Below are 25,860 nucleotides of genomic sequence, written 5' to 3' on the forward strand. Positions count from 1 at the left end.
TTATGTATGTATTTATTTTTAGACAGAGTCTCACTCTGTTGCCCAGGCTGGAGTGTAGTCATGTGATCATAGCTCACTGTAACCTCAAACTCCTGGCCTCAAGTGATCCTCCTACTGCAGCCTTCCAAGTAGCTGGGGCTGCAGGCATGTGCTACCATGCCCAGCTAATTTTTTTGTTTTTTATTGAGATGGGGTCTCATTATGTTGCCCAGACTAGTCTTAAACTTCTGGCCTCAAGCAATCCTCCTACCTTAGCCTCCAAGAGCTCTGATATTACAGGGATGACCTACCATGCTGACATATTTTAGAAACACTTATTTAATAGTATAATCAAAAATATACATTTGTTTTCTTAAAAAAGCTTCTTTTAAGGGTACTGTTTAATTGATTAACTATTGATCTATACATTTGTTTTGAAATTTTCTTATAGTGACACTACTTTTAAAACCTCAAATATTTTGATAAAATGACTTTTTCCTTTGTTTTTGTTTTGTTTTTCTGGGGCATGGGGATTAGGCTGGAGTTCAGTTTGCATTGGCTCAGTTCATGTACAGTTGACATCCTCACATAATAGATTACTTACTAGTCATTATTGGTAGTATTTCCTCCCACTGGAATGTCCAGTATCGAACATCTCAGTGCATCCCATAAATCTCAATCCCTCCTAATCATCTCAGACTGCTCCTCTGTGTAGTCTTTTGCTTTCTTTGATCTCTCAGTGCGGTCTTTTACTTCTCTGTGAATTGTTACTTTGTACTTTATTGTTCTCTCTTAACACCTATCCCTTCTTCCTGTTAGACTATTGTACCTAACAGCTTAAGGTCAGAGTCTGATAAAATTCTGTATTGAGTCTAATAAAATTTTGTATTATAGTGCTTAGCTTGATTGCTTGCATGTAATAAATGCTATGAGGGTGTGTTTCTTAAAGAAAGGTTATTCACTTAAAATGTTTTTCCTGTTTTGGTTAATCAGTATTTTGTTTTCATGTTTTATGAGAGTATTAAGTAGATAATTGATTCTTTCTGCTTAACTCAAAAAAGGAAGTAGCTAAATGCACTAATTGGTGATATGCTGCCTCCCTCCTCTTCCTTCATACACATACTTGAAGTTTTTGTAGTGATTTTCAGTCTATAACCAGAATTTCAATGTTCCTCCAAAGACCTCACAATCTCAATGTTAGCTACTTGAATGCAATTTGCCAGCCACATCCATTTTAGGAAAGGACCAAATAAAAACTTATGAGTGAAATTTTGTTTAAAGTTCTGACAGAGAATGGAGATTCATGACCAAAAAAAAAAAAAAAATTAGGGTTTCAGTTTTTAAATGTACACTTTAACGTCAACTGTGTGCATTACTTCATCTTAATTATTTTTTAAAATCCTAAGTAATCCTAACTCTGTGAATCCTATCCTCTTGTGAGCCTTTCATCTCAATGTACTGGGATAGTATTTTTGGCTTCTGTGCCAGGTGTTTGGTGAAAAGCATATATTGTATGGTCGTGGGATTTTGGTTTGTTTGGGGTTTTTTTGGTGGGGTGTAGGTATGGGGGGGCGATATGTTTTAAAATACTATTTTAAAAACATCTGAGTTTTTGAGTTTTTTTAAATGTTGTTATAATACCCTTTTAATTTAAGGAAGATGTTCAAGAAAATCACTTGAAGTGCTTTTAAAAGTGGAGATTGCTGGCCCCACCCTGGAGTGTCTGATTCACTAGGTCTGTACTGGGACCTAAGACTTTCTCAGGTGGTACTGATGCTGCTAGTTTAGGGACCACACTTTGAGAATCAATTCTATAGCTTATAGTCTCTTTTTCCAGTAGAATAAACACACTTGTGATTTGTTTGTTTGCTTTGCTTTGCTATAAACATGTTCCCCACTTTCCCTAGTTGCAGTACTCTTTTTATCTTTTCCCTATAAAAACTTCAAGATTTACTCCTTCAAGACAATTTCCCACATAGTCTCATCGCAACTTCTGCATCCACCCTCCAACCCTTTAATATTTATCAATTCTGTATAGTTGACATACAGGCAATCCTCACTTGGCTCACAGTTTCAATAAGCACAAGTTTTAGTTATGACTGTGTGTTAACAGTAATTGTGTAAAGTATAAGCTTCACTGCTGGCTCTTCAGTCCACAGATCACTACATAAGTAACAGGCACATCGTGATCAGTGACCAGTCATGTCACTTCTTTCAAAGTCTGTTTATAATTGGTTATTGTGTACCCATTGAGCTCGTGCACAGAAAGCAGAGTGTGCAGTTGTGTTGACTCTTTGTCTCCCAGTGATACACCCATGTGATATTTTACCAAAGTATATAATCAAAAGAATTGGCCAACAAATATTAAAGCAAAGCAAAGAAACAAAAGGTGATACTGCCAGAAGTGAAATTTGAATGGAACATAAATGGAATTACAGAGAAAATATGTTGGCATAGTGGGAATGTTGGCACTGCTATTGTTCCAGTGACTCTAGATTTGCTGCTGCCAGACAAACTTAGTGAAAGCGTTGTGACATAAAGGATGAACAAGTGACACTGGCATAAGATTTTATACTAAACAAGCTCCTAAAGATAATTTCATGATATTGAGAGCACAAAGGATACAGTGTCGGAAGCTGATCCTTAGGAATATAACGGTTCACTATGGCATTGAAAAGATGCATCCAGCCAGGTGAGGTGGCTCACGCTTGTAATCCCAGCACTTTGGGAGGCCAAGGCGGGTGGATCATTTGAGGTCAGGGGTTAAAGACTGGCCTGGCCAACGTGGCGAAACCCTGTCTCTACTAAAAATATAAAAAAGTAGCTGGGCAATAGTCACTTGTGCCTGTAATCCCAGCTACTCAGGAAACTGAGACAGGAGAATCACATGAGCCCGGGAGGCGGAGGTTGCAGTGAGCCAGGATCACGCCACTGCACTCCAGCCTGGCCAACAGAGTGAGACCCTGTCTCAAAAAAGAAAAAGAAAAGATGCATCCTTCCTAATAACAAGTTGTGTAAGAAGAATAAAAAGAAAAGATGCATCCTTCCTAATAACAAGCACTGTTCAAACTGCTCTTCACTAACGTTTCATAAAGAAATAAAACACTTTAGTGTTTTGAATTAAAGTGTACTAAAATATTTTACTGTTCTGTTCATTTTCCTATATATTTATGATTGATAGTTTATAGTGTTTTGACAAAAATTTGAAAGGTAACCAAACAGTTGTAATTTTCCCCATTGATTGTTAAAATTGTAGGGTTTCAGCCTGTATGGTCATTTTTATGGTCCCCACACTGCATGCAAGGCAAGGAGTCCCTATACACATATGAATGCATGTATGCTTGTATATGTTTATGTGCATATATGTATGAATGAATGCTTGTATATAAAGTCTTTATTACACATAGATTTTATTTGTCCTCTCTAAATCAGTGCTTTCCAACCTTGGTGCACATAAATATTTGTACAGCACGCTGTGATATGTAAGAGAGATTGCTTGTAGCTGAAGGGCAATAGCCAGGGAGCTTTTGCCATCCCCAGCATTGCGTAGCTGCCTGAAGGGCTGAGGTGATGAGTATCTTAAGCACATATATATTATCTTATTTGAGGCCCACAGATTAGAAAGCTCAGAGATTGAGAGAGTTGTGAACTCTTTGAGGAGGTAGATCCTCAGAGCACTTAGTATAGTATTCTCTGTATAGTTATTTTTGACGGACCATAATTGACACATACTATAATATAATACTTTTTTAAATGAATTTCTTTCAAAAGGTAAGAACTATTAGTCTTCTCAAAGACATAATTAGTAAACATCTAAAAGTTAGGCTTAATATTTCCTTTCTATGATTATTAAATCATTACAATGTGTCTTTGTTATTAGAAATGCCACTGTGTAATGAGTGTAATGAGTGTATGAGCATAAAGCAAATGAAAAGGGGCTTGGTAAGAAAATGAAACATTAAATTATGTGCATTTTTAAGTGTCCCAGTGATTGACATCAGCTTTCCAGGTAATTTGTTTTGAGACCTAAATATTAGGAGTTAAAAAATAAAAACAATTTGTTTTCAACATTGATACGTGTTATATTCTCATCATGCTAGTTGATGTTTTTAACTATGATACAATACCTACGATTTTTGTGTTGACTTGATCATATAACATTTAACCCGGGACTATCTTTTATGTCTCTCTTCCTTGGTATATTTCAGGACCTTGGTATTAGCTCTCAACCTGTTTTGTTTTAGAATATATGTATTACTTTTTAAAACAAAAGCATCATATTGAGAATTTGCTGTTTTGTTTTTTGGAATTCTAGATTCATATTGTGTTTGTAAAAAAAAGTAAGAGTCGGGGCTGGGTGCTGTTGCTCACACCTGTAATCTTAGCACTTTGGGAGTCCAAGGCAGGTGGATTGCTTGACGCCAGGAGTTCAAGACTAGCCTGGCCAACATGATGGAACCCCATCTCTACCAAAAATACAAAAAAAAAAAAAAAGATAGCTGAGAGTGGTGGCGCACAACTGTAGTCCTAGCTACTCAGGAGGCTAAGGCACAAGAATAGCTTGAACCTCAGAGGCAGATGTTACAGTGAGCCAGGATCTTGTTACTGCACTCCAGCCCAGGAGACAGAGCAAGACTCTGTCTAAAATAAATAAATAAATAAATAAGCAAGTAAGTAAGTAAGACTTTGGCCAGGCTCAGTGACTCACGCCTGTAATCCCAGCACTTTGGGAGGCTGAGGCAGGTGGATCACCTGACGTCAGGAGTTCAAGACCAGCCTCACCAACATGATGAAACCCAGTATCTACTAAAGATACAAAAAGTTAGCCGGGCCTGGTGGTGGGCACCTGTAATCCCATCTACATGGCAGGCTGAGGCAGGAGAATTGCTTGAACCCAGGAGGCAGAGGTTGCAGTGAGTCAAGATCGTGCCTCTGCACTCCAGCCTGGGCAACAAGAGCAAAACTTTGTCTCAAAAAAAAAGTAAGACTTGGAACTGACTGCTTTGATTTTTTTTTTTTTTTTTTTAAGGTAGGAAATCTTACAGTGTGCTTTAATAATTTTTTTTTTTTTTTTTTTTTTGAGACAGAGCCTTACTCTGTCACCCAGGCTGGAGTACAGTGGCACTGTATCGGCTCACTGCAACCTCCGTCTCCTGGGTTCAAACAATTGTCCTGTGTCAGCCTCCCAAGTAGCTGGGATTACAGGCGTCCACCACCATGCCTGGCTAATTTTTTAATATTTTTAGTAGAGTTAAAGTTTCACTATGTTGGCCAGGCCGGTCTCGAACTCCTGACCTCAGGAGATCTGCCTGCCTCGGCCTCCCAAAGTGCTGGGATTACAGGCATGAGCCACTGTCTCAGCCTAATTAAAAAATATGAAGCTAGATTTTCATAATCTAATTTTTACCTTAAGAACCAAGTGTGTCTTAGAAAGCCCCTGTACATTTGATTTTATCTGCTTGTTTTGATAATATGTACTTATTTCTCCTCATAAACGCCATACAAATGTAACTTTAATAGGAATTAGAAACACCAGTATTTTAATAGTAGTTGTTCATAAATTGTAGGCTTTGAAATGATTTCGTATATTTGGACATGTGTAAACTTTTATATATTCAGCAAATATTTTAGAATGAATATAAATGTTTTATAATCTGAATTATGTCATTTTAAAATATAGCTGTACTTAAGACTCAATAAAATGTGTATTTCTACTAAATATAAAATTTATTTACCGTTATTAAAATTTGTAAAAGCATCTTTAAGGAGACAGGATAACTTGGTTTTTTGTTTTCTAAATACTGCAATTGCTTGTTCTTTTTAAGTTTGATATTTTATTTTAGGGCATATTGATGCATTTACTTCAAAGCTTTTTCTGCTGGAAGAAATTACCTCAGAAGAATTAAAAGAAAAGCTTTCAGCACTCAAGTAAGAAAGTTTACTTTGTGGTGAGAATTGAAAAACTTGTTAATGTGATCATTAATTTTTCTTTAAATATTGTTTAAGCTTAAAGTATTTTCAAGACTTTTAATCCTTTTATGTATAGAGGTCTCATTGCACCCAGTTTTGTTTTGTCTTGTTTTTGTTCTTTGTGTTTTTGAGATAGAGTCTCATTCTGTCACCCAGGCTGTAGTGCAGTGGTGTGATCTCGGCTCACTGCAGCCTCAACCTCTCTGGTTCAAGGGATCCTCCCACGTCAGCCTCCCGAGTAGGGACTACAGGCATGCACCAGCATGCCCAGCTCATTTTTGTATGTGTCATAGAGATGGGGTTTCACCATGTTGCCTGGGCTGTTTTCTTTTTTTTTTTTTTTTTTTTTTTGAGGTGGAGTCTCGCTCTGTTGCCCGGACTGGAGTGCAGTGGCCAGATCTCAGCTCACTGCAAGCTCCGCCTCCCAGGTTTACGCCATTCTCCTGCCTCAGCCTCCCAAGTAGCTGGGACTACAGGCGCCCGCCACCTCGCCCGGCTAGTTTTTTTTTTTTTTTTTTTGTATTTTTAGTAGAGACGGGGTTTCACCGTGTTAGCCAGGATGGTCTCCATCTCCTGACCTCGTGATCCGCCCGTCTCGGCCTCCCAAAGTGCTGGGATTACAGGCTTGAGCCACCGCGCCCGGCCCCTGGGCTGTTTTCAAACTCCTAAACTCAAGCAATCTGCCTGCCTCAGCCTCCCAAAATGCTGGGATTACAGGCATGAACCACCATGCCTGGCCAGCAGTATGTTTTGTTTTGTTTTTGTTTGTTTATTGATAGATGACGGTTATATATATTTTGGGGTACATGTGATTTTTTTTTTTTTTTTTTTTTTTTAGATGGAGTTTCACTCTTTTTGCCCAGGCTGGAATGCAATGATGCAATCTTGGCTCACTGCAACCTCCACCTCCCGGGTTCAAGCAATTCTACTGCCTCAGCCTCCCGAGTACCTGGGATTATAGGCATGCACCACCATGCCCAGCTAATTTTGTATTTTTAATAGAGACAGGGTTTCTCCATATTGGTCAGGCTGGTCTCGAACTCCCGATCTCAGGTGATCTGCCCGCCTCGGCCTCCAAAGTGCTGGGATTACAGGTGTAAGTCACCATACCCAGCCTTACATGTGATATTTTAATACCCATATACAATGTGTAATGACCAAATCAAGATAATTGGAATATCCTTCACCTCAAACATTTATCTTTGTGTTAGTAACATTACAATTCTTCCCTTCTAGGTATTTTGATATATACACTAAATTATTATGAACTGTAATTTCCCTACTATAGTATTGAATACTAGAAGTTATTCCTCCTGTCTAACCCCTTAACCACCTTCTCATTTCTCCCATCCATTTCCTTCTCAGCCTCTTGTAACTGCTATTCTGTATCTCCATGAGATCCACTTTTTTAGCTTCCACATATGATTGACAGCATGCAGTGTTTGTCTTTCTGTGCCTCGTTTATGTAACGACTTCCAGTTCTATCCATGATGCAAATACCAGAATTTCTTTTTTTTTTTTTTTTTTTTTTTTTTGAGACGGAGTCTCGCTCTGTCGCCCAGGCTGGAGTGCAGTGGCCGGATCTCAGCTCACTGCAAGCTCTGCCTCCCGGGTTCATGCCATTCTCCTGCCTTAGCCTCCTGAGTAGCTGGGACTACAGGCGCCCGCCACCTCGCCCGGCTAGTTTTTTGTATTTTTTTAGTAGAGACGGGATTTCACCACGTTAGCCAGGATGATCTTGATCTCCTGACCTCGTGATCCGCCCTTCTCAACCTCCCAAAGTGCTGGGATTCCAGGCTTGAGCCACTGAGCCCGGCCAGAATTTCATTTCTTTTATGGCTGAATATACGTGTGTGTGTGCGCGCGCGCGCGTGTGTGTGTGTGTGTGTGTAATCACATTTTCTTTATTCATTCATCCATTGATGGAGCCCAGACCCAGTTTGTGATCCATTTATGTTATCTCCATCTCCAATTTAAATATAATGCCAGTAGCACCAGCCCTTCTACTTAAGACAAGGGAGGCTACAGCCAAAGTGGCCACTGTGCGTGGGAAGCAAACATTTTACTCCATTACAGGAAAGGGAAAGGATAGTACAGTCAAAAACTCTGACAGTCTAACTTCTCAAAGTTTGCCCTTCTACCAAGCGTTATTATACACGAGACTGAAATGAATTTGTCGTACTCAGAACTCTAAATAGTCTAAATGCAAAGGAAAATAACTTACGAATGTTATCTCATTTTCATCTCACAAATTCCTAGGAAAGGCTGGTGGTAGTATTATCTCCATTTTATATATGAGGAAATATTACAGTGGTGTTCCCTAGAGCACACGGCTAAGCTAGTTGCAGCCTTGGCAGTTAATATGTTTGATTCCTACTTAGGAGAAGAAATGTTTCTGATTTCTACTAGCTGCATAGTTCCAGCCTTCACAGGCTTGACATAGTTTTTTAAGGGTCCCAGATCCAAATTTGAACTCTCTGCCTGTACTTCAGTATGTCTGCTTCTATTATAAGGACTGCTTCTCTTGAACAGTAACTCTTTTTTACATATGTGAATAGAAAAGCTTTTCCATACCCTAGTCTCTACCTGCCTTGCTTTTCCCAAAGAAAAACATTTTTTAAAAAAAGAAAGGAGGAGGTCGGGCACAGTGGCTCATGCCTGTAATCCCCGCACTTTGGGAGGCTGTGTCAGGCAGATCACTTGAGGTCAGGAGTTCGAGACCAGCCTGGACAACATGGTGAAACCCCATCTCTACTAAAAAAAATATAAAAATTAGCCAGGCGTGGTGGTGGACACCTGCAATTCCAGCTACTTGGGTGGCTGAGGCAGGAGAATGGCTTGAACCCAGGAGGCGGAGGTTGCAGTGAGCCGAGATCATGCCACTGCACTCCAACCTGGGCAAAAAGAGTGAGACTCCGTCTCAAAAAAATAAAAATAGGGAGAGAGAGAGAGAGAGAAGAAAAGAAAAAGAAAAGAAAGAAAGGACCGATGGACGGACTTTACATCTAGAAGAACTACTGAAGAAGTTTTTAAAATAATACCTGTATTTGGCCAGGCGCAGTGGCTCATGCCTGTAATCCCAGCACTTTGGGAGGCCGAGGTGGGTGGATCACGTTAGGAAATCAAGACCAGCCTGGCTAACATGGTGAAACCCCATCTCCACTAAAAATACAAAAAATTAGCCGGGCGTGGTGGCAGGCGCCTATAGACCCAGCTACTTGGGAGGCTGAGGCAGGAGAAGGGTGTGAACCCGGGAGGCAGAACTTGTAGTGAGCCAAGATCGCACCACTGCACTCCAGCCTGGGCTACAGAGCGAGACTATGTCTCAAAAAAAAAAAAAACAACCTGTATTTCCCTTTAGCTATCCTATCACGAGTGAGTGGCTTCTCTGTCATCACAGGTTTAACATACCTATCAATTTTTTTGGAAGCTAATTGACCACCATCTCTGAAAGACAAACTCTTAGGCATATTAGCTTTACTAAAGACCTCTTATCTTTTTTTTTTTTTTTTTTTTTTAGATGGAGTCTCGCTCTGTTGCCCAGACTGGAGTGCAGTGGCGTGATCTCGGCTCACTGCAAGCTGTGCCTCCCGGGTTCACGCCATTCTCCTGTCTCAGCCTCCCGAGTAGCTGGGACTACAGGCAACCGCCACCACGCCCGGCTAATTTTTTATATTTTTAGTAGAGACAGGGTTTCACCATGTGAGCCAGGATGGTCTCGATCTCCTGACCTCATGATCCGCCCACCTTGGCCTCCCAAAGTGCTGGGATTACAGGCGTGAGCCACTGCGCCCGGCCAGCGTTTTTTTTTTTTAAGTATATAATTTGAACATAAAATAGTGATCTCTTTACAACTGCTCTGACTCACAAAAAGCCAAATACATTATGATAATGAAAGGAAATCATGAAATGACAAAAATTGGCCGGACGCCGTGGCTCATGCCTATAATCCCAGCACTTTGGGAGGCTGAGGCAGGTGGATTACCTGAGGTCAGGAATTCAAGACCAGCCTGGCCAACATGGTGAAACCCCATCTCTACTAAAAATACAAAAAATTAGCCTGACGTGGTGACGCATGCCTGTAGTCCCAGTATTTGAGAGGCTAAGGCAAGAGAATCACTTGATTCCGGGAGGTGGAGGTTGCAGTGAGCGGAGATTGTGTCACTGCACTCACTCCAGCCTGGTCTATACGGCAGGACTCTGGAAAAAAAAAAGAGAGAGAAAATGGCAAAAATTAAGTAAATATCATAATTTAATCGAAATAGAAATGTTTCAATATGTTTTGTTTTAAATTATCTCATCCGCTGTTTTTGTTGTTGTTATTGAGGGCATTTCTCTGCCTGAGGAGCTATAATTGCTAAAAGTAAGTTTTTTGCAGTTTCATTTTACATGAATTTCTTTTGTTTATTAGGATTTCCAATTTATTTAACATCCTCCAACACATTCTAAAGAAATTAAGTAGGTAAGTATTTTTTAGGCATTTTGCTTTGATATATCTGATTTTCTTAGATGAAAATTCTTAGAAACTTTGAAAATGTGCTGTTAGGAATAGAGACTAAATAACCTAGAAATGCAAAAATTATTATGTCAAATGTAAAAATTTATATTGTAAAAATATAATATGATAGTATCTGGCTTTAATGAGCTTGCAATTACATTTTCCTGTAAGTCTATTAGTGTGTTGTTTTTCTATTGCAGCTGTAACACATTGCCGCTAACTTGGTGGCTTAAAACAAAGCAAATTTATTCTCTCTTTAGTTCTGGAGGTCAGAAATCCAAAATCAATTTCACCGGGTAAAGATCAGCAGGGCTGGTCCTTTCTGAAGACTGAGGAAAGAATCATTTCTTTACCTTTTTCAGTTTCTAGTGACCACCTGTATTCCTTGACTTGTGGCTCTTTCCTCCATCATCAGGGCATGTCACTTGGATCTCTGCATCCACATCACATTGCCTTCTCCCCTTTTGTGGTAATATCTTCCTCTGCCTCCCTTTCATAAGGTTCCTGGTGATTACTTTTGGCCTTCTCACATAATTTGGGATAATCCCCTCATCTCAAAATCCTTAATTTAATCACACCTGCAAAACCATTAAATGGAATACAGTCACAGGTTCTGGTGATTAGCATATGAACACTATGGTGGGGGACCATTATTCAGCCCACCATAGCTATATTATTTTCACTTTCAAGATAAAAAAAGAGAACATAGAGGCCGAGCACGGTGGCTCACACCTGTAATCCCAGCACTTTGGGAGGCCGAGGCAGATGGATCATGAGGTCAGAAGATCGAGACTATCCTGGCCAACATGGTGAAACCCCATCTCTACTAAAAATACAAAAAAAATTAGCTGGGTGTTGTGGCATGCACCTGTAATCCCAGCTACTCAGGAGGCTGAGGCAGGAGAATCACTTGAACCCGGGAGACGGGATTGGAGAGCTGAGATGTGCCACTGCACTCCAGCCTGGACGACAGGGTGAGACTCCCTCTCAAAAAAAAAAAAAAAGAAAGAAAGAAAGAAAGAACATAGGCCGGGCGCGGTGGCTCAAGCCTGTCATCCCAGCACTTTGGGAGGCCGAGGCGGGCGGATCACGAGGTCAGGAGATCGAGACCCTCCTGGCTAACACGGTGAAACCCCGTCTCTACTAAAAATACAAAAAACTAGCCGGGCGCGGTGTCGGGCGCCTGTAGTCCCAGCTACTCGGAGGCTGAGGCGGGAGAATGGCTGGAACCCGGGAGGCGGAGCTTGCAGTGAGCCGAGATCGGGCCACTGCACTCCAGCCTGGGCGACACAGTGAGACTCCGTCTCAAAAAAAAAAAAAAAAAGAAAGAAAGAAAGAACATAGAGCTAAATGAACAGTCATTTAGGTCCATGGCAAGTCTTAGAATATGGATTTTCCCCCGGTGATATATCAAACTGTTTTGTTATATGAATGTTTGCATTGCTTCTCTTATGCCCTTACCAAAGGTTAAACTTGAAAACAACTTGAATCTGAACTTAGAGTCAAAATCTCAAAGTTCTAGTTCTGAAGAATTCTGTTATCCAACTTGATGTCAGTTTACTTATTTGTAAAATGATGGTGTCAAGTGCAGTAACTTCCTAGGTACTTTTCAGTTGTGATACTCTGTGATTATGTGACAGGATTTTTGTTTTATATATTCTGTTCTTCATGTTACATAAAAAGCTTTTGCATGAAATTTGCCAGATGTTTTTTGAAATTTTATTATCAGTATTTTATTTAGTTTGTGTATTAGCTTTATATTGTGGCTATAACAAATTACCACAAAATTAATGTTATAAAACAACACAAATTTATTATTTTGCAGTTCTCAAGTCAGAGGTCTAACAGAGTTCACTGAGTTAAAATCAGGGCACTGGAAAAGCTACATTCCTTTCTATAGGCTCTGGGAAGGATCTATTCCTTGCCTTTTGTAGCTTCTAGGGGCCACCTGCATCCCTTGGCTTGTAGCTCCCTGCCTCCATCTTCAAAGTTACAAAGCCAAGTTAAGTCACATCTCTCTGGACTTCTACAGTCACATCTCCCTCTGAGTCTCTTCTGCCTTCTTCTTCCATATTTAAGGGCTATTATGATTAGTACAATTTGACCATTTTAAAATCAGTTAATTAGCAACCTTAATTCCATGTGCTACCTTAATTCCCTTTGGCCATGTAACATATTCATAGGTTCCAGGTTTGGAACATAAACATTTTTAGGAGGCCATTATTCCACCTACCATAGTTTATATTCATCCATGTACCTTAGACTTGTATGGCACTTGTAAGATACTCCTTTAGAGTATCTCTCATTCTCCATGAATTAAATATTAATACATTCTTCTGTAAATGAAAGCTTTCTTCATTTTTAGTGGAGGTAGTTAAGATATATGATTTTCATTGATTAAAGCTCAATCTTTGAAATGTTATTTATTCCTATCAAATAATTATTCATTTATTTATATGGAAATATGAAAGTTATTGGGAAAAAAAAATTTCCAGAGGATAAGAGCAATTGTCAACACCTATTTTCAGTTTAAAAATTGATGAAAATGTAACTTACTAGGTTTATAGGCAAATATTTATAGCTAAAGTATGATAAATCTTTCTTTTTTAATAATATATTGTGGTAAAGAACGGATGTTCTCCTTAACATCTTTGATCCAGAGAACTGTGTAATCCCAAGAAAGCACAATGTATTTATTCATATCCCTTTAGTTCTTTATGATGATACACTGAATTATTTAAAGCTTTCTAGGGAGAAAGGAAAAATGTGGTTTTGATGTTCAACATAGCTGGTTATTGCTGCAGTAGAGGATCGTGATTAAGGGTGTGGCCTGTGGAGTTCAAATGCCTGGGTTTATATCTAAGCCTACACTCAGAACTTTGGGCAAATTGCTTAGCATCTCTAATTTGTTTATTTATCACCCTAAATTAATATGCCTTGTGGAAGATCTAATGAGAAAATAGATGTGAAGCTATAATACAGTAGTTAGCTCATAATAAACATTTAATACCTGCTAGCTGCTGTTGTCTCTGTTATCCTCATAGCACCTCATGTTGTATTGTGATTGTTCCATTGACTGTTTCTTCCATTTTATTTTAAACTACTCAATGTAGCAAACATGTCACCCTCACTTTTGTATCTAGTCATCTGTCTATTATTAGGTACAATATAGTTGCAGTGTTAAATGAATGAAAATGCTGTAGGAATGCTTTTCAGTATAGATACCTATAAATGTCTAATCTATGGATTAGAGAATTAGGCACACTCTTTGTTTCCCATTAAATGAAAACTTACAAATTGCTATAAAAGGAAAAAGAAAATGATCAACTGTTCTGAACTTTGGAGTAAGAATTACAATTAGTTGCCTAAAAAGCATAAAAATGGTTTTAAAGATTTCTTAAATCTTATTTTATCATAAGTTTTAGAGGTGATGTGATCTTCTCATTTTCAATTTTACTAATAGATTATGATTAAGAAAGTGCTGTTGAAATTGACACAGTGAGCCAGTGGGTTGAGTTTCATTGTGTGGATTTAGCTTGCAGGAGGGTTCCTACTTGTTATCTCATGCAGCAGAAGATTCTTCACTCCTGATCTATAAGGCCTCTGATGGAAAAGTTACTAGGACAGCATACAATTTGTATAAAACACATTGCGGCCTTCCTGGTGTACCTTCCAGTCTCTCAGTTCCCTGGGTCCCATTAGATCCCAGCCTGTTATTACCATATCATATCCATCATGGAAGAATACCTTGTACTTTTCCACCTAAATCACTGGATACCACAACACAACAAAAGGTAAGATATTTTTTGAAGTTAAAGGTTCATTAGGTTGTTTATTATTTGTCTATTTCGCAGACTTTACCATATTTCAACCTGATGTTCTCATTGTCATATTAATCACAGCACCATTCTAAAAACTATATCCATAGGAAGGATAAAGTTGTATGCCGTAGTGAGTCCAGTCTACATGGTAGTGGAACTTTCTATTTTTGCAAGATTTATAAGTCAACTAAAGAAAACTCCAGCCCGGGCGACAGAGCGAGACTCCGTCTCAAAAAAAAAAAAAAGCAAACTCAAAAAGAAAAAGAAAACTCAAAAAAAAAAAAGAAAACTCTCTTAGCTTGCACAGTGGGTGTGTGGGTAAGGCATCCAAGTAGTTAAATCCTTATATTCCTATGAAAAGCAAAATTGTGGGGGGTTTTTTGTAATTTTTATTTATATATACTGGGTTTCATTTCATTAAGTATTTTAGGCAATTTGCAGAAGAGTACATGTAATAAAATTATGATATAATTAAACTTTTTATTTTTTCTTTTTTTTTTTTTTGAGATGGAGTCTGACTCCCAGGCTGGAGTGCAATGGCTCTATCTTGGCTCACTGCAAGCTCCACCTCCCAGATTCATGCCCTTCTCCTGCCTCAGCCTCCCAAGTAGCTGGGACTATAGGCGCCCGCCACCATGCCTGGCTAATTTTTTTATTTTTAGTAGAGACGGGGTTTCACCGTGTTAGCCAGGATGGTCTCAATCTCCTGACCTTGTGATCCGCCCACGTCAGCCTCCCAAAGTGCTGGGATTACAGGTGTGAGCCACCACGCCTGGCCAACATTGTTAATTAGGATGAGGAAAAAGAAGTATTAGTAGTTTGTGAACAGAATGTCTAATTAAAAATATAACTGAAGTGTTAAGGACTAAATTGTGTTTTGATAAGTGTTATGTAACTCAGTATTTACTGAATTACAAATTAATACTACTCTCTTTATAGAATCCTTGCCAGAAGTAACAGTTGAATGACATTATATGAAACTTATAAACCCATAGCTAGAGATATTCTCTGCTATGTCACTCATTCTGTATATTGTGTAGGAAATTCCAATTCGAGTTTAGTTGTTAGAAAAGTTTTGCACTCGGCTGGGTGCGGTGGCTCACTCACGCCTATAATCCCAGCACTTTGGGAGGCCAAGGCGGGTGGATCATTTGAGATCAGCAGTTTGAGACCAGCCTGGCCAACTTGGTGAAACCCCATCTCTACCAAAAATTAGCCGGGTGTCATGGTGCACACCTGTAATCAATTCCAGCTACTGGAGAGGCTGAGACAGGAGAAGTTCTTGAACCCAGGAGGCAGAGGTTGCAGTGAGCCAAGATCACTATACTGCATTCCAGCCTAGATGACACAGTGAGACTGTCTCAAAAAAAGAAAAAAAAGGAAAGAAAAAAGTTTTGCTCTCTACAAATGATTCTGAATGTGTTCAGGAGACAAAATCCAGTATATTTTCCTTACTTACTGCCAAAAGTGTTTGAGTTAGAATTATTGTCTGAGTGTTATCTTCTCATTATGGTTGCCCCAGACCGTCTATCACTTGTGTATTCTTCCTTTTCACTGTCTGTATTTTACTGAATTAATCGGTAAATGTCCTCAAATCCTTATGAGAAACAGCTGGAATGCAAATAGTGAGATTTTTAAATAATTTAAAGTAAACAGGATTGTTTGTTTATGTCTTTCAGTTCTCCACCCTAAGTTACTGTTTGGGAGTATCCTTTTAGAAATGAGAACTCCTTGTACATTCCTACTTAGCTTTGGCCAAGAAAGTACAAATGTTAAGTTGGGACAAGTGAAAGAATGGAGAAAGTTAGTTTTTAGCGTTTTAAGCTATTTTATTTTCAGTTTTGGTTGTCTGTTTCCAGTTTACTAGAAGTAGTCACTTTTATAACCTAAGGAAACATTTTCTTAAGTAACTTAAAAATAATTGAAGAACTGTTTTTGAAGGATCTATGTTTTTCTAGGAGAGTGATTTCCTTTTAATTTAGAAACACTGATTATAGTCTCTCACCTATAACCTGTAATTCTGTGTGGGGGTGGCTTATTCCTTTTTAGTGAAAATGAACAGTTTAATACCTTGGAATTGAACAACTTTAAGTGAAAGGAAAAATGTATTATGTGTGTGCAAGGTATTTCTAAAAAAAATGAGTAATATACTGTCCTTATTGATACAGACTGACACTAAAGTAGTGTTGAATGCTTTATACTTTGGAAATAGTTTAATGATTTGATTCTTTTTTAAATGTGGTCTAAAATGTGCTTTAGTACAGTAAGAACACAATTTATAGTCGTGTATCAGTTAACGACAGGGATAAATTCTGAGAAATGCAGCACTAGTCAATTTTGTCTTTGTGTAAATATCATAAGCTTACTTACACAAACCTAGAGGGTGTAGTCTACTACATACCTAGGCCATATGGTATAGCCTGTTGCTCTTAGGTAGTCTACAGACCTGTACACCATGTTGCTGTACTGAATACTGTATGCAGTTGTAATACACTGGTATTTGCATGTCTAAACATAGACAAGGTAATACATTGCACTGTTATATTCTAACAGCTGCGACATCGCTAGATGATAGAAATTTTTCAGCTCCATTATAATCTTTTGGGACCACTGTTGTACATGTGGTTCATTTTGACCAAAATGTGACTGTATTTGAAAAGGAGAAATTCTATATATTCACAATTTGGCTACATAATAACATTTCTTATTATAATAAATGAATGAATAACATTCATGTATATGTGTATCACGGAGTGTGCTTCATGCATGCAGTCCAGGAACAAATACTTAACGAGATTATCCAGGGCCAGGTTGTTGTAGAGCCCAGCATTAGGTACAGTGGACAATTAGATAACTAATACTTGGTTTGATATATGTATTTGAAAGCCAGTGGAAAGTTTTTGATGATCTACTCACCTCCCCACAATCTAGCCCTATATTTGATAGGAATTACCCCATCTTTCTCCCTACCTCCTAGCCAGGCCATTGGAATGGGCCTTCTAGTCCCAGCCAATCTAAGCGCAAATATGGATTCTGGTTTTGGCAGCAATGGTAAGATCACAGCTTTCAGGAAACCAGGGAAGTAAGACCTATATGAAATAGAAATCATCTGCCCATTTTCATGGTGTAAAAATGTATTCAAACATTTTTGCCTCTACTGTGATCGCATAGTCACAAGTCCACTTGAACTCCCATCTCATCCTTGTATAGTGCCTTTGGTACTAACCCTGAGAGACGCTTGCTTCTGCCTCCTGCTGGATCAAGCAGACATTCTATTTAAGGGTCCCATTTGCTGCCTGGGCTACTTTTGACTTCTGCTTCCAGTCTTCTTGCAACAGCTTCACACTTAGTCCTTTTCTCTTTCTACAGCTTCTGTAATAAACATTCATTTTACACATTCAAACACACACAGTCTTACAGTGGAAGTTTTCAAAATGCTTGCTTTTCTCAAAGAGTTTAACACATAGAATTAGTGTGGTCAGTATACCTTTATAGGAAATACCAGCTGAGTGAGGAGTGGTATAGATCATCCAAAAGTCACCACAGTTTTCTTTTCTTTTTTTTTTTTTTTTTTTTTTTTTTTTTTTGAGACGGAGTCTCGCTCTGCCGCCCAGGCTGGAGTGCAGTGGCCGGATCTCAGCTCACTGCAAGCCCCGAGTAGCTGGGACTACAGGCGCCCGCCACGTCGCCCAGCTAGTTTTTTGTATTTTTTAGTAGAGACGGGGGTTTCACCGTGTTAGCCAGGATGGTCTCCATCTCCTGACCTCGTGATCCGCCCGTCTCAGCCTCCCAAAGTGCTGGGATTACAGGCTTGAGCCACCGCGCCCGGCCGTCACCACAGTTTTCTAATCAGTGTATTACAAAAGTTCATCAGATTCACACAGACAAATCTTTACTCAGTTTGTCCTTTCTGGTCATGTAAATGTAAACCAAAAAAAATGCTTTTTAAAGGAACAGTAGATATTAAATAAGGGAGGCCAGAGTCTGAGCCATTCTCAGTGAGCCTGTAACCCCTTGGAGCAAATTCCAGTAGTATTTCTGTTGGGCTAGCATTATGAGAGAGAGTGCTTGGAGTTACACTATCATCCATCAGTCCCAGGCCTGAAATTCACTGGACAGGATATGAAGAAATAGAAGAGAACAAGGTGACTAGGGAAAATAAAGGCAGATATGGGCAGGCTCTGTGGAAATAGTTTCAGGCTGTACAGCTTTGGTCCTTCTCTGTGAGACTGGCCTTCTCCATTACTCTTTTTATAGATCACATCTTTAACATGACTACATAGCAAGGGATTGTGTCTTAAGAATAGACCACCTTGGCTGGGCACGATGGCTCATGCCCATAATCCCAGCACTTTGGGAGGCCGAGGCGGGCGGATCACTTGAGGTCAGGACTTCCAGACCAGCCTAAACATGGTGAAACCCCATCTCTACTAAGAATACAAAAGTTAGCCAGGCATGGTGACACACACCTGTAATCCCAGCAGCTCGGGAGTCTGAGTCAGGAGAATCGCTTGAACCCAGGAGGTGGAGGTTGCAGTGAGCAGAGATCACGCCAACTGCCCTCCAGCCTGGGCGACAGAGTGAGACTCTGTATCAAAAGAAAAAAAAAAAAATAGACCGCCTCTCTTCATTTGACTGTGTGAGCTAGAAAGTGAGGGTAAGGAAGGGTAGACTTGAAGGTAGAACCACAACAAAGTTTCTTCCCCTACTCTAACCCCCTCTTCCCGTTTGCCCATCCTCTGTATTCCCCCTTCCAGTTTTTTCTTCCCCTTTTCTTATTTCTTTCTTGGTCTCCTCTTGCAGCCCTTCAGTATTTCCCTTTTACTTGAGTTCTTGTCTTTTCCCTTCCTTATACTTTCTTTTTTTTTTTTTACTTCCCTCTTTCTTAATCTTTATCTCTTTCCCATTTTCTTTCCTTATCTTCCCTACCTTTCTTATTCTTTCTTGTTTGTCCGTGTAATTTCTTCTCCCTGATTACCACCTCAGACCTTCTTGTATTTTCTTTCCCTCCCTCCCTATTACTCACTTCTTCCTTTTTCTTATCCTTCAGTTTAATTATTGCAAACACGTCACTCATAAGGCCGTCATTCCCTTGATTTCTAATTTATCTTTTCAACCTCTAATAAATTTAACACAGAGAATAGTTTCCCCATTCACTTTTCTCCCCATCTACTCAGATCTATCCACTTCTCTGATGATTATTTGAAAGTTTAGTACTTTAAAAATGTGTCCGATTAAAACTTGTTTAGAAACAGCCAGGTAGCTGGAGATTAAAAATATAAGCTCATTTGCAAGGTGGTTAATACATGTATAAATACAACAAAGTTGACTGTATATAGGTATGTTGTAGTTACATTAAGCTGTTCTGTTCTCTGCTTCATCTCTTAGGTTGGTGGAACAAGAATGCCTACACGCAGCCACAGGAATCCAGTTTCCATAGAAACCAAAAGCAGTTGCTTGCCTGGTCAGCAAGTTGAAACTGAAGGAGTGGCTCCACATAAAAGAAAAATAACTTGAGGACTGTACTATGGAAAATTAAATTTAAAAAAAACAGTTATAGCAATGTTTAATTTAGAAAAGTTTGAGGGGAAATAATCAGTAGGTAAGAGGAACATTTTTCCTGTAGTAGCTAGAGTGCCTTGAAAAAATGTGTTGGCTATGTGAAGGAATGTTTCAACTAAAATGGAATGTTATGCTTTTCGCCCTTAAAGTTTAAGGAAGATCTTGATATGTTTTAACATTATCATGGCAGGGAAATATATAAAGAAGAAAAATATTTTTACATTAAACCTTTTCTAAAAATTGTAAATAGAAAAATAATTTGCTTTTTTATTGAGAACAACACTTAATCATTATGTATTGTGTTAGTTATATTGCCAGTCTGTTGAGACTGACTCGAAAAGTTAAATGTTGCCATTGCTGAAGATGATTATGAGCATTGGAAACCTTGTTTCTGACCCGTTTTGACAGTTTTTATATACTCCTTTAAAATGATGAATGTTGCAGGTTAATAAAGTTGATACCTTTAAAAACTTGATGAAATTCCATTACAGAAGCCAAAAATAAAAACTCCCTGCCTCTGAAAAGTCAGATTGCTATCTTCTTGTTTGGCAACCATCAGTTTGTTTAAAAAAAGAGAAAAAAATTTGATGGTATAACATGTTTGATGACAAATGCCTCTATCTCTAGATTCAAGCTGAGTGTTGAAATACACTGCTGAAAGCAAAGAGATTGGTATGTTTTCCAGAAAAAAAGTCAGTGTCATTGCTCCAAATGACAAGGTTAATGTGGTAAAGCATGAGTTTTTTTTTGTTTTGGTTTGTTTTGAGACGGAGTCTCGCTCTGTTTCCCAGGCTGGAGTGCAGTGGCATGATCTCAGCTCACCACAACCTCTGCCTCCCAGGTTAAAGCGATTCTCCTGCCTCATCCTTCCTAGTAGCTGGGACCACAGGCACCCGCCATCACTCTTGGCTAATTTTTTTTTTTTTGTATTTTTAGTAGAGACAGGGTTTTACCATATTTGCCAGGCTGGTGTCAAACTCCTGACCTTGTGATCTGCCCACATCGGCCTCCCAAAGTGCTGGGATTACAAGCATGAGCCACCATGCCTGGCCAGCATAAGCTATTTTTATCCTCATCTATACTGATTCATTTAAGTTTTCCAGACCTACAGATGAATTTGGAAAAGGGCATAATCAGGTGATGTTGCTGTAGCAAATTTGGACTTAAGAAACGACAAGCAGGGCTGGGCACAGTGGTTCACACCTGTAATCCGAGCACTTTGCGAGGCTGAGGCAGGAGAATCACTGGAGTCCAGGAGTTCGAGACCAGCCTGAGCAACATTGACCTCATCTCTACTAATAAAAAAGTTAGCTGGGTGTGGTGATATGTGCCTGTAGTCCCAGCTACTCAAAAGGCTGAGGCAGAAGAATTGCTGGAGCCCAGGAAGTCGCGGCTACAGTGGGTCATGATCGCACCACAGTACTCAGCTTGAGTATCAGAGTGTGACCCTGTCTCAAAATAAAAAAAAAAAGGACAGGCTTGTTTAATCTTTAGAACCCTTACACAAAAATTTTCAGAAATTATGTATGTCATTTGTAAAATACAAGTTTTGTAATCCTAGATAATTGCTTCGCATTGAAATTTTTTAGCTATTTTATATTAAAGAATGGCTATTCTTTCAGCCTAATTTCTGAGAAATTAGACCGGAAAATCTCCTCAAATATTGTAACAGTTGAAAGTATCTTCAACTACCAAGTTTTGTTTTATTTTGATTTTTTGTTATAAAACTTTTAAGTTATTTAAGAAGTAGTTATTGGTTTTTTATTAAGTCATATATCCCAGAAATGTTTTGGTTGTGAATCATTTGGCAGTGAGCCAAGGGAGAGGCGGGGATTCCCTTGAAATGCCCTTTTACTTTTTTATTTTATTTTTAATGCACATTTGTGTGCACCGGAATGGAATGTGCTCTTTTAAAAACCTGGAACAGTGGTTGCTTCAGACTTCTGAATACCAGAAAGACTTGCCTTTTAATTTTTAAATATTACTTTTTACATTGTAAAATGTGTTATCTTACCCATATATTTGAATAACACTGATCATATATAAAGCTAGTTTTTTGCTTATGCTTGGCGAAAAACTAACATACGTTAGTTTTTTTTAACATACATTTGATCTTGCTTTATGTTCTTTTTCTTGATGTTTAGTACTGAGAATTTATAAGCAAGAAGTAACTGACAGTATGTTTAGCAGGATGTAATCCCAGCTACTTGGGAAGCTGAGGTGGGAGGATCGCTTGAGTCTAGGAGTTCGAGGCTGCAGTGAGCTGTGATGGTGCCACTGCACTCCATCCTGGGAGAGAAATCAAGACCCTATCTCAAAAAATGAGCAAGATTAAAAAAAAAAAAAATCAGACTTAATGCTAGCAAGGACATGATCAGCCTGGCCCCCTTATACCTTAGCAGTGAAGGTGTACTTTATACACACCTCGTTGAAAACAGTTTAATTCAGTAAGTGTTTGAGTGTAACTATGTGCCATGCACTCCAAAGTAGGTTCCCACAGTTAGTCTCTCACAGCATTGTTTTTTCAGGTCCCACCATATTTATTTCTTTGACTTCTCTCTTTTCTTATAGATTACAAGTTCTGCAAGGACAAGGGCATATTTGTTTTGTTCACCATTAAGTAGTGAACACCTAATACAGTGCCTGTCATGTAGTTGCTTGGCAGATATTAGATGCGTGAATGTGTAGCTATCAAAGTTTTTTTTTTTTTTCAGGAGATCACATTCTAGTGGAAGACATTATATTGATTTATGTAATAAGTGCTTTGATAAAGTAAGAAAGTCATCCAGGCCGGGCGCAGTGGCTCACGCCTGTAATCCCAGCACATTGGGAGGCCGAGGTGGGCGGATCACGAGGTCAGGAGATCGAGACCATCATGGCGAACACGGTGAAACCCCATCTCTACTAAAAATACAAAAAAAATTAGTCGGGCGTGGTGGCGGGCGCCTGTAGTCCCAGTTTCTCGGGAGGCTGAGGCAGGAGAATGGCGTGAACCCGGGAGGCGACGGAGCTTGCAGTGAGCGGAGATCGTGCCACTGCACTCCAGCCTGAGAGACAGAGCGAGACTCCATCTCAAAAAAAAAAAAAAAGTCACCCAACCAGATCTTCATATTTAAGGTTTTCTGAGATAGAGCTTGAGCTGAGTCTTTTAAAGATAGTAGGATTTCTAAGGGAAAAATTAAAGGTCTTCCACAAAAAAACTAAATGAAACTAAGCAGCCTATGAAAAGGTGAAAGTTGGAGAGATTGTAGGCTATGCACATGGGAGATGAGAGAGAAAACTACAGGATAGGGACAGAAACACCATGCTACGACATTTGAACTTTGTCCTGTGCCATGTGGGAACCAGTAGTGAAGGTTAATTAACTGACATGATCAGATATGTATTTGAAAAGGGCTCTTATTGGCATTAGTCTAGAGAATGCAGTGGAGCTGGGAAACGAAGAAATGTTGGGAGCCTGTGTTGTAGTAATTGAAAAATGGCAGTGGCCCAGAAGTAAAGCAGCAAGAGTAGGAGTGGGCTCAAGTGATGTATAGAAAAAAAAAAAAACTCAGTTTTGTGGTTGGTAGGGAGAGTAAAGTATGGCTTCTGGGTTTCTCATTTGAGATACTGAGTAAATGATGGTGTTACCCATTGAGAAAATAGTGTGGTTAGAGTGGGAAGAAAGTTAATTTAAAATGTTCATTTTTTTCAGTCATTTCTCCTTTTGGATTCTAGGTTTGTGTGCTATATTGGTTATAACCAATTTGCTGAATAATAAATTATCCCATAACTTAGCTGCTTAAAACAACAAACATTATCTCACAGTTTCTGTAAGTCAAAAGTCCAGGTCTCTCATGAAGTTGCGATCAGGCTCTTGGCTAGGGGCCGCAGTCATCTGAAGGATTAGTAAATTGCTAAGCCCACACTTAAGCTCCACCTTTGAAGGGAGAGGTTTGGAAAGAATTTGTGAACATATTTAATCACATATGCTATGAACAGGTTTAGGGGAGGGAGAGGAAAGAACACTTTTTAATTTTTCATTAGCATACTGTATCTGTAGTTCCTAATGTAAATGTAAAGATGTTAAGATGTTTTCTATGCATTATAAATAATATAGTAGTTTTTCGTTTTGTTTTGTTTTTTGCTATATAGTTTTTAATCAAACCTTAACGTATTTGATATCAAGATTTATTGAGTTTCTTGTTGAGATGTAGAAATAAAGGGGATCCATTTCATTTATCCATCTACTGTTGCCATGTCCCCTTCACTCATGTCCAGACTACTTATCAAGGTATATAATGGCAGACACACTTCCAAGGCATCTATCTGGGATTTGGATCTGCCCTGCCACAAAAGAAGTACTGAAAGAGTCAAGAACCAGACCTGTGTTTCTAAGAGGGGTGGATCTCTAGATTACTTCATCAAACAGCTTTAAACAGTCAAGAGTTTGCCTTGGTAGATGTGTTTGCTTTTAATATATGAGCTATAGCCTGGTTGATTCTTTAAGAAAATAGGAGGAAAGCCCAAGTATAAATTTATTGCTATTTTGAAAGTGAAGAACCCTTATAAAGATTCTGTGATTAGTGGGTTGACTTTCTTCCATTTTCTTCAAAATCTGTTGTGGGGATGGGGAGAAGGAATATTTTCTATTCTCCCTATCCTATATTTTACTTATTTAAAAATATACAGCACTGGAGGCCGGGTGCGGTGGCTCACGCCTGTAATCCCAGCACTTTGGGAGGCCGAGGCAGGTGGATCACGACATCAGGAGATCGAGACCATCCTGGCTAACACGGTGAAACTCCGTCTCTACTAAAAATACAAAAAATTAGCCGGGCGTAGTGGTGGGCACCTGTTGTCCCAACTACTCGGGAGGCTGAGGCAGGAGAATGGCATGAACCTGGGAAGTGGAGCTTGCAGTGAGCCGAGATCGCACCACTGTGCTCCAGCCTGGGCGACAGAGCGAGACTCCATCTCAAAAAATAATATACATCACTGGAGAGTATATACACATAATCCTAAGACATACACCAGTAGGGCAAAACCACATTGATAACATGAGTATCCAGTCCCTGCCAAGCACTGCATTAATGCAACATCTGCTCTCGCCAGGCTTTAACATTACATAAATTAGCTATTCTTGTCCCTGCCTGCATGCTGTTGTACATGATTCTGCGTCTACTCGGATTTATTATCACCTATCAAAACCTTGCCTGTCCTCTGTTGAATTGGTAGTGCATTTTTTATCTATTGGTTAAGAATTATACCAATCTCTTGGGATTTAAAGATAAATGTAAGATTGGTTTCTGCCTTAAGAGTATTTCCTAATCTAGTTGAGGAGATAGATATGCATAATTAGCTATAATATAAGTGAAAATGATCAACTGACACAATAGTGCAAAGAAATAAGAAAAAGGGACACTCGGAAATCAGAGAAAGGCATAATAGAAATGACCTTTAAGCTCTTTGAAAGACAAGTTAAAAATGTGAACCAAAAGGAAGTGGAGCATTGCAGCATGAGGGAAAATCATGAGAGGGGCTGGATTTAGGAAATAGCAAAATTGGTCATGTGAAAAACATGGGGGTGAAATATGATAAATAGGAGATGAAGTTGAGGAGGTATGTTGGAGCTCAATAGAAGGAGATATTGAACGTTAAACCTAGATAGTTTGGTTTGATTCAGAAAGCAATGAGGAGGCATTAAAGGCTTTTAAGCAAAATGATGAATTTTAGGAAGGCTACAATGTAAAGAATGATTTAGAGAGGAGAAAGACCAATGGCAAGGACGTGTTAACTGTACATATAGCAGGTGGATTGAAAAGGTATACATTGGAAAGCTATTTAAGAGGCAGCAGATATCTGATTTCACCCTATCCTCAAAATGAATGTTTACTTGTAACATTGAGTCACAACTGGGTAACAGACATTGTGCTAAGTGTTGGGAATACAAAGGTAAATTAAAACACATTTTTCAGTGTTTACAGTTTCACAGAAGGAGACAGACATCTAAACGGGTACAAAATGTAAATATTATGATTAGTTTCTGTA

At 39.0% G+C, this 25,860-nt stretch overlaps 1 protein-coding gene across 5 annotated transcripts in view; it reads left to right on the top strand.

The window, feature by feature from the left end:
* The window catches only part of ICE2 (interactor of little elongation complex ELL subunit 2), a 59,840-nt gene extending 37,945 nt beyond the window's left edge, over nucleotides 1–21,895 (top strand). For 4 of the 5 annotated variants that reach the window (XM_033189896.1, XM_033189894.1, XM_033189895.1 and 1 more), the window contains 4 exons: nucleotides 5,823–5,907; nucleotides 10,361–10,411; nucleotides 13,983–14,241; nucleotides 19,657–21,895. In XM_033189896.1, the coding sequence (XP_033045787.1) occupies nucleotides 5,823–5,907; nucleotides 10,361–10,411; nucleotides 13,983–14,241; nucleotides 19,657–19,785 (524 nt within the window). In that variant the 3' untranslated portion in view covers nucleotides 19,786–21,895. Of the gene's footprint in view, nucleotides 1–1,634; nucleotides 2,733–5,822; nucleotides 5,908–10,360; nucleotides 10,412–13,982; nucleotides 14,242–19,656 lie in introns of those variants that run through there. The other variant, XM_033189898.1, reaches the window with a different exon arrangement.
* The last annotated feature ends 3,965 nt before the right edge of the window (nucleotides 21,896–25,860 follow it).

The sequence above is a fragment of the Trachypithecus francoisi genome, unplaced genomic scaffold (genome assembly GCF_009764315.1).
Source record: "Trachypithecus francoisi isolate TF-2019V2 unplaced genomic scaffold, Tfra_2.0 Lachesis_group3, whole genome shotgun sequence".
In the NCBI taxonomy this organism is placed as follows: Eukaryota; Metazoa; Chordata; class Mammalia; order Primates; family Cercopithecidae; genus Trachypithecus; species Trachypithecus francoisi.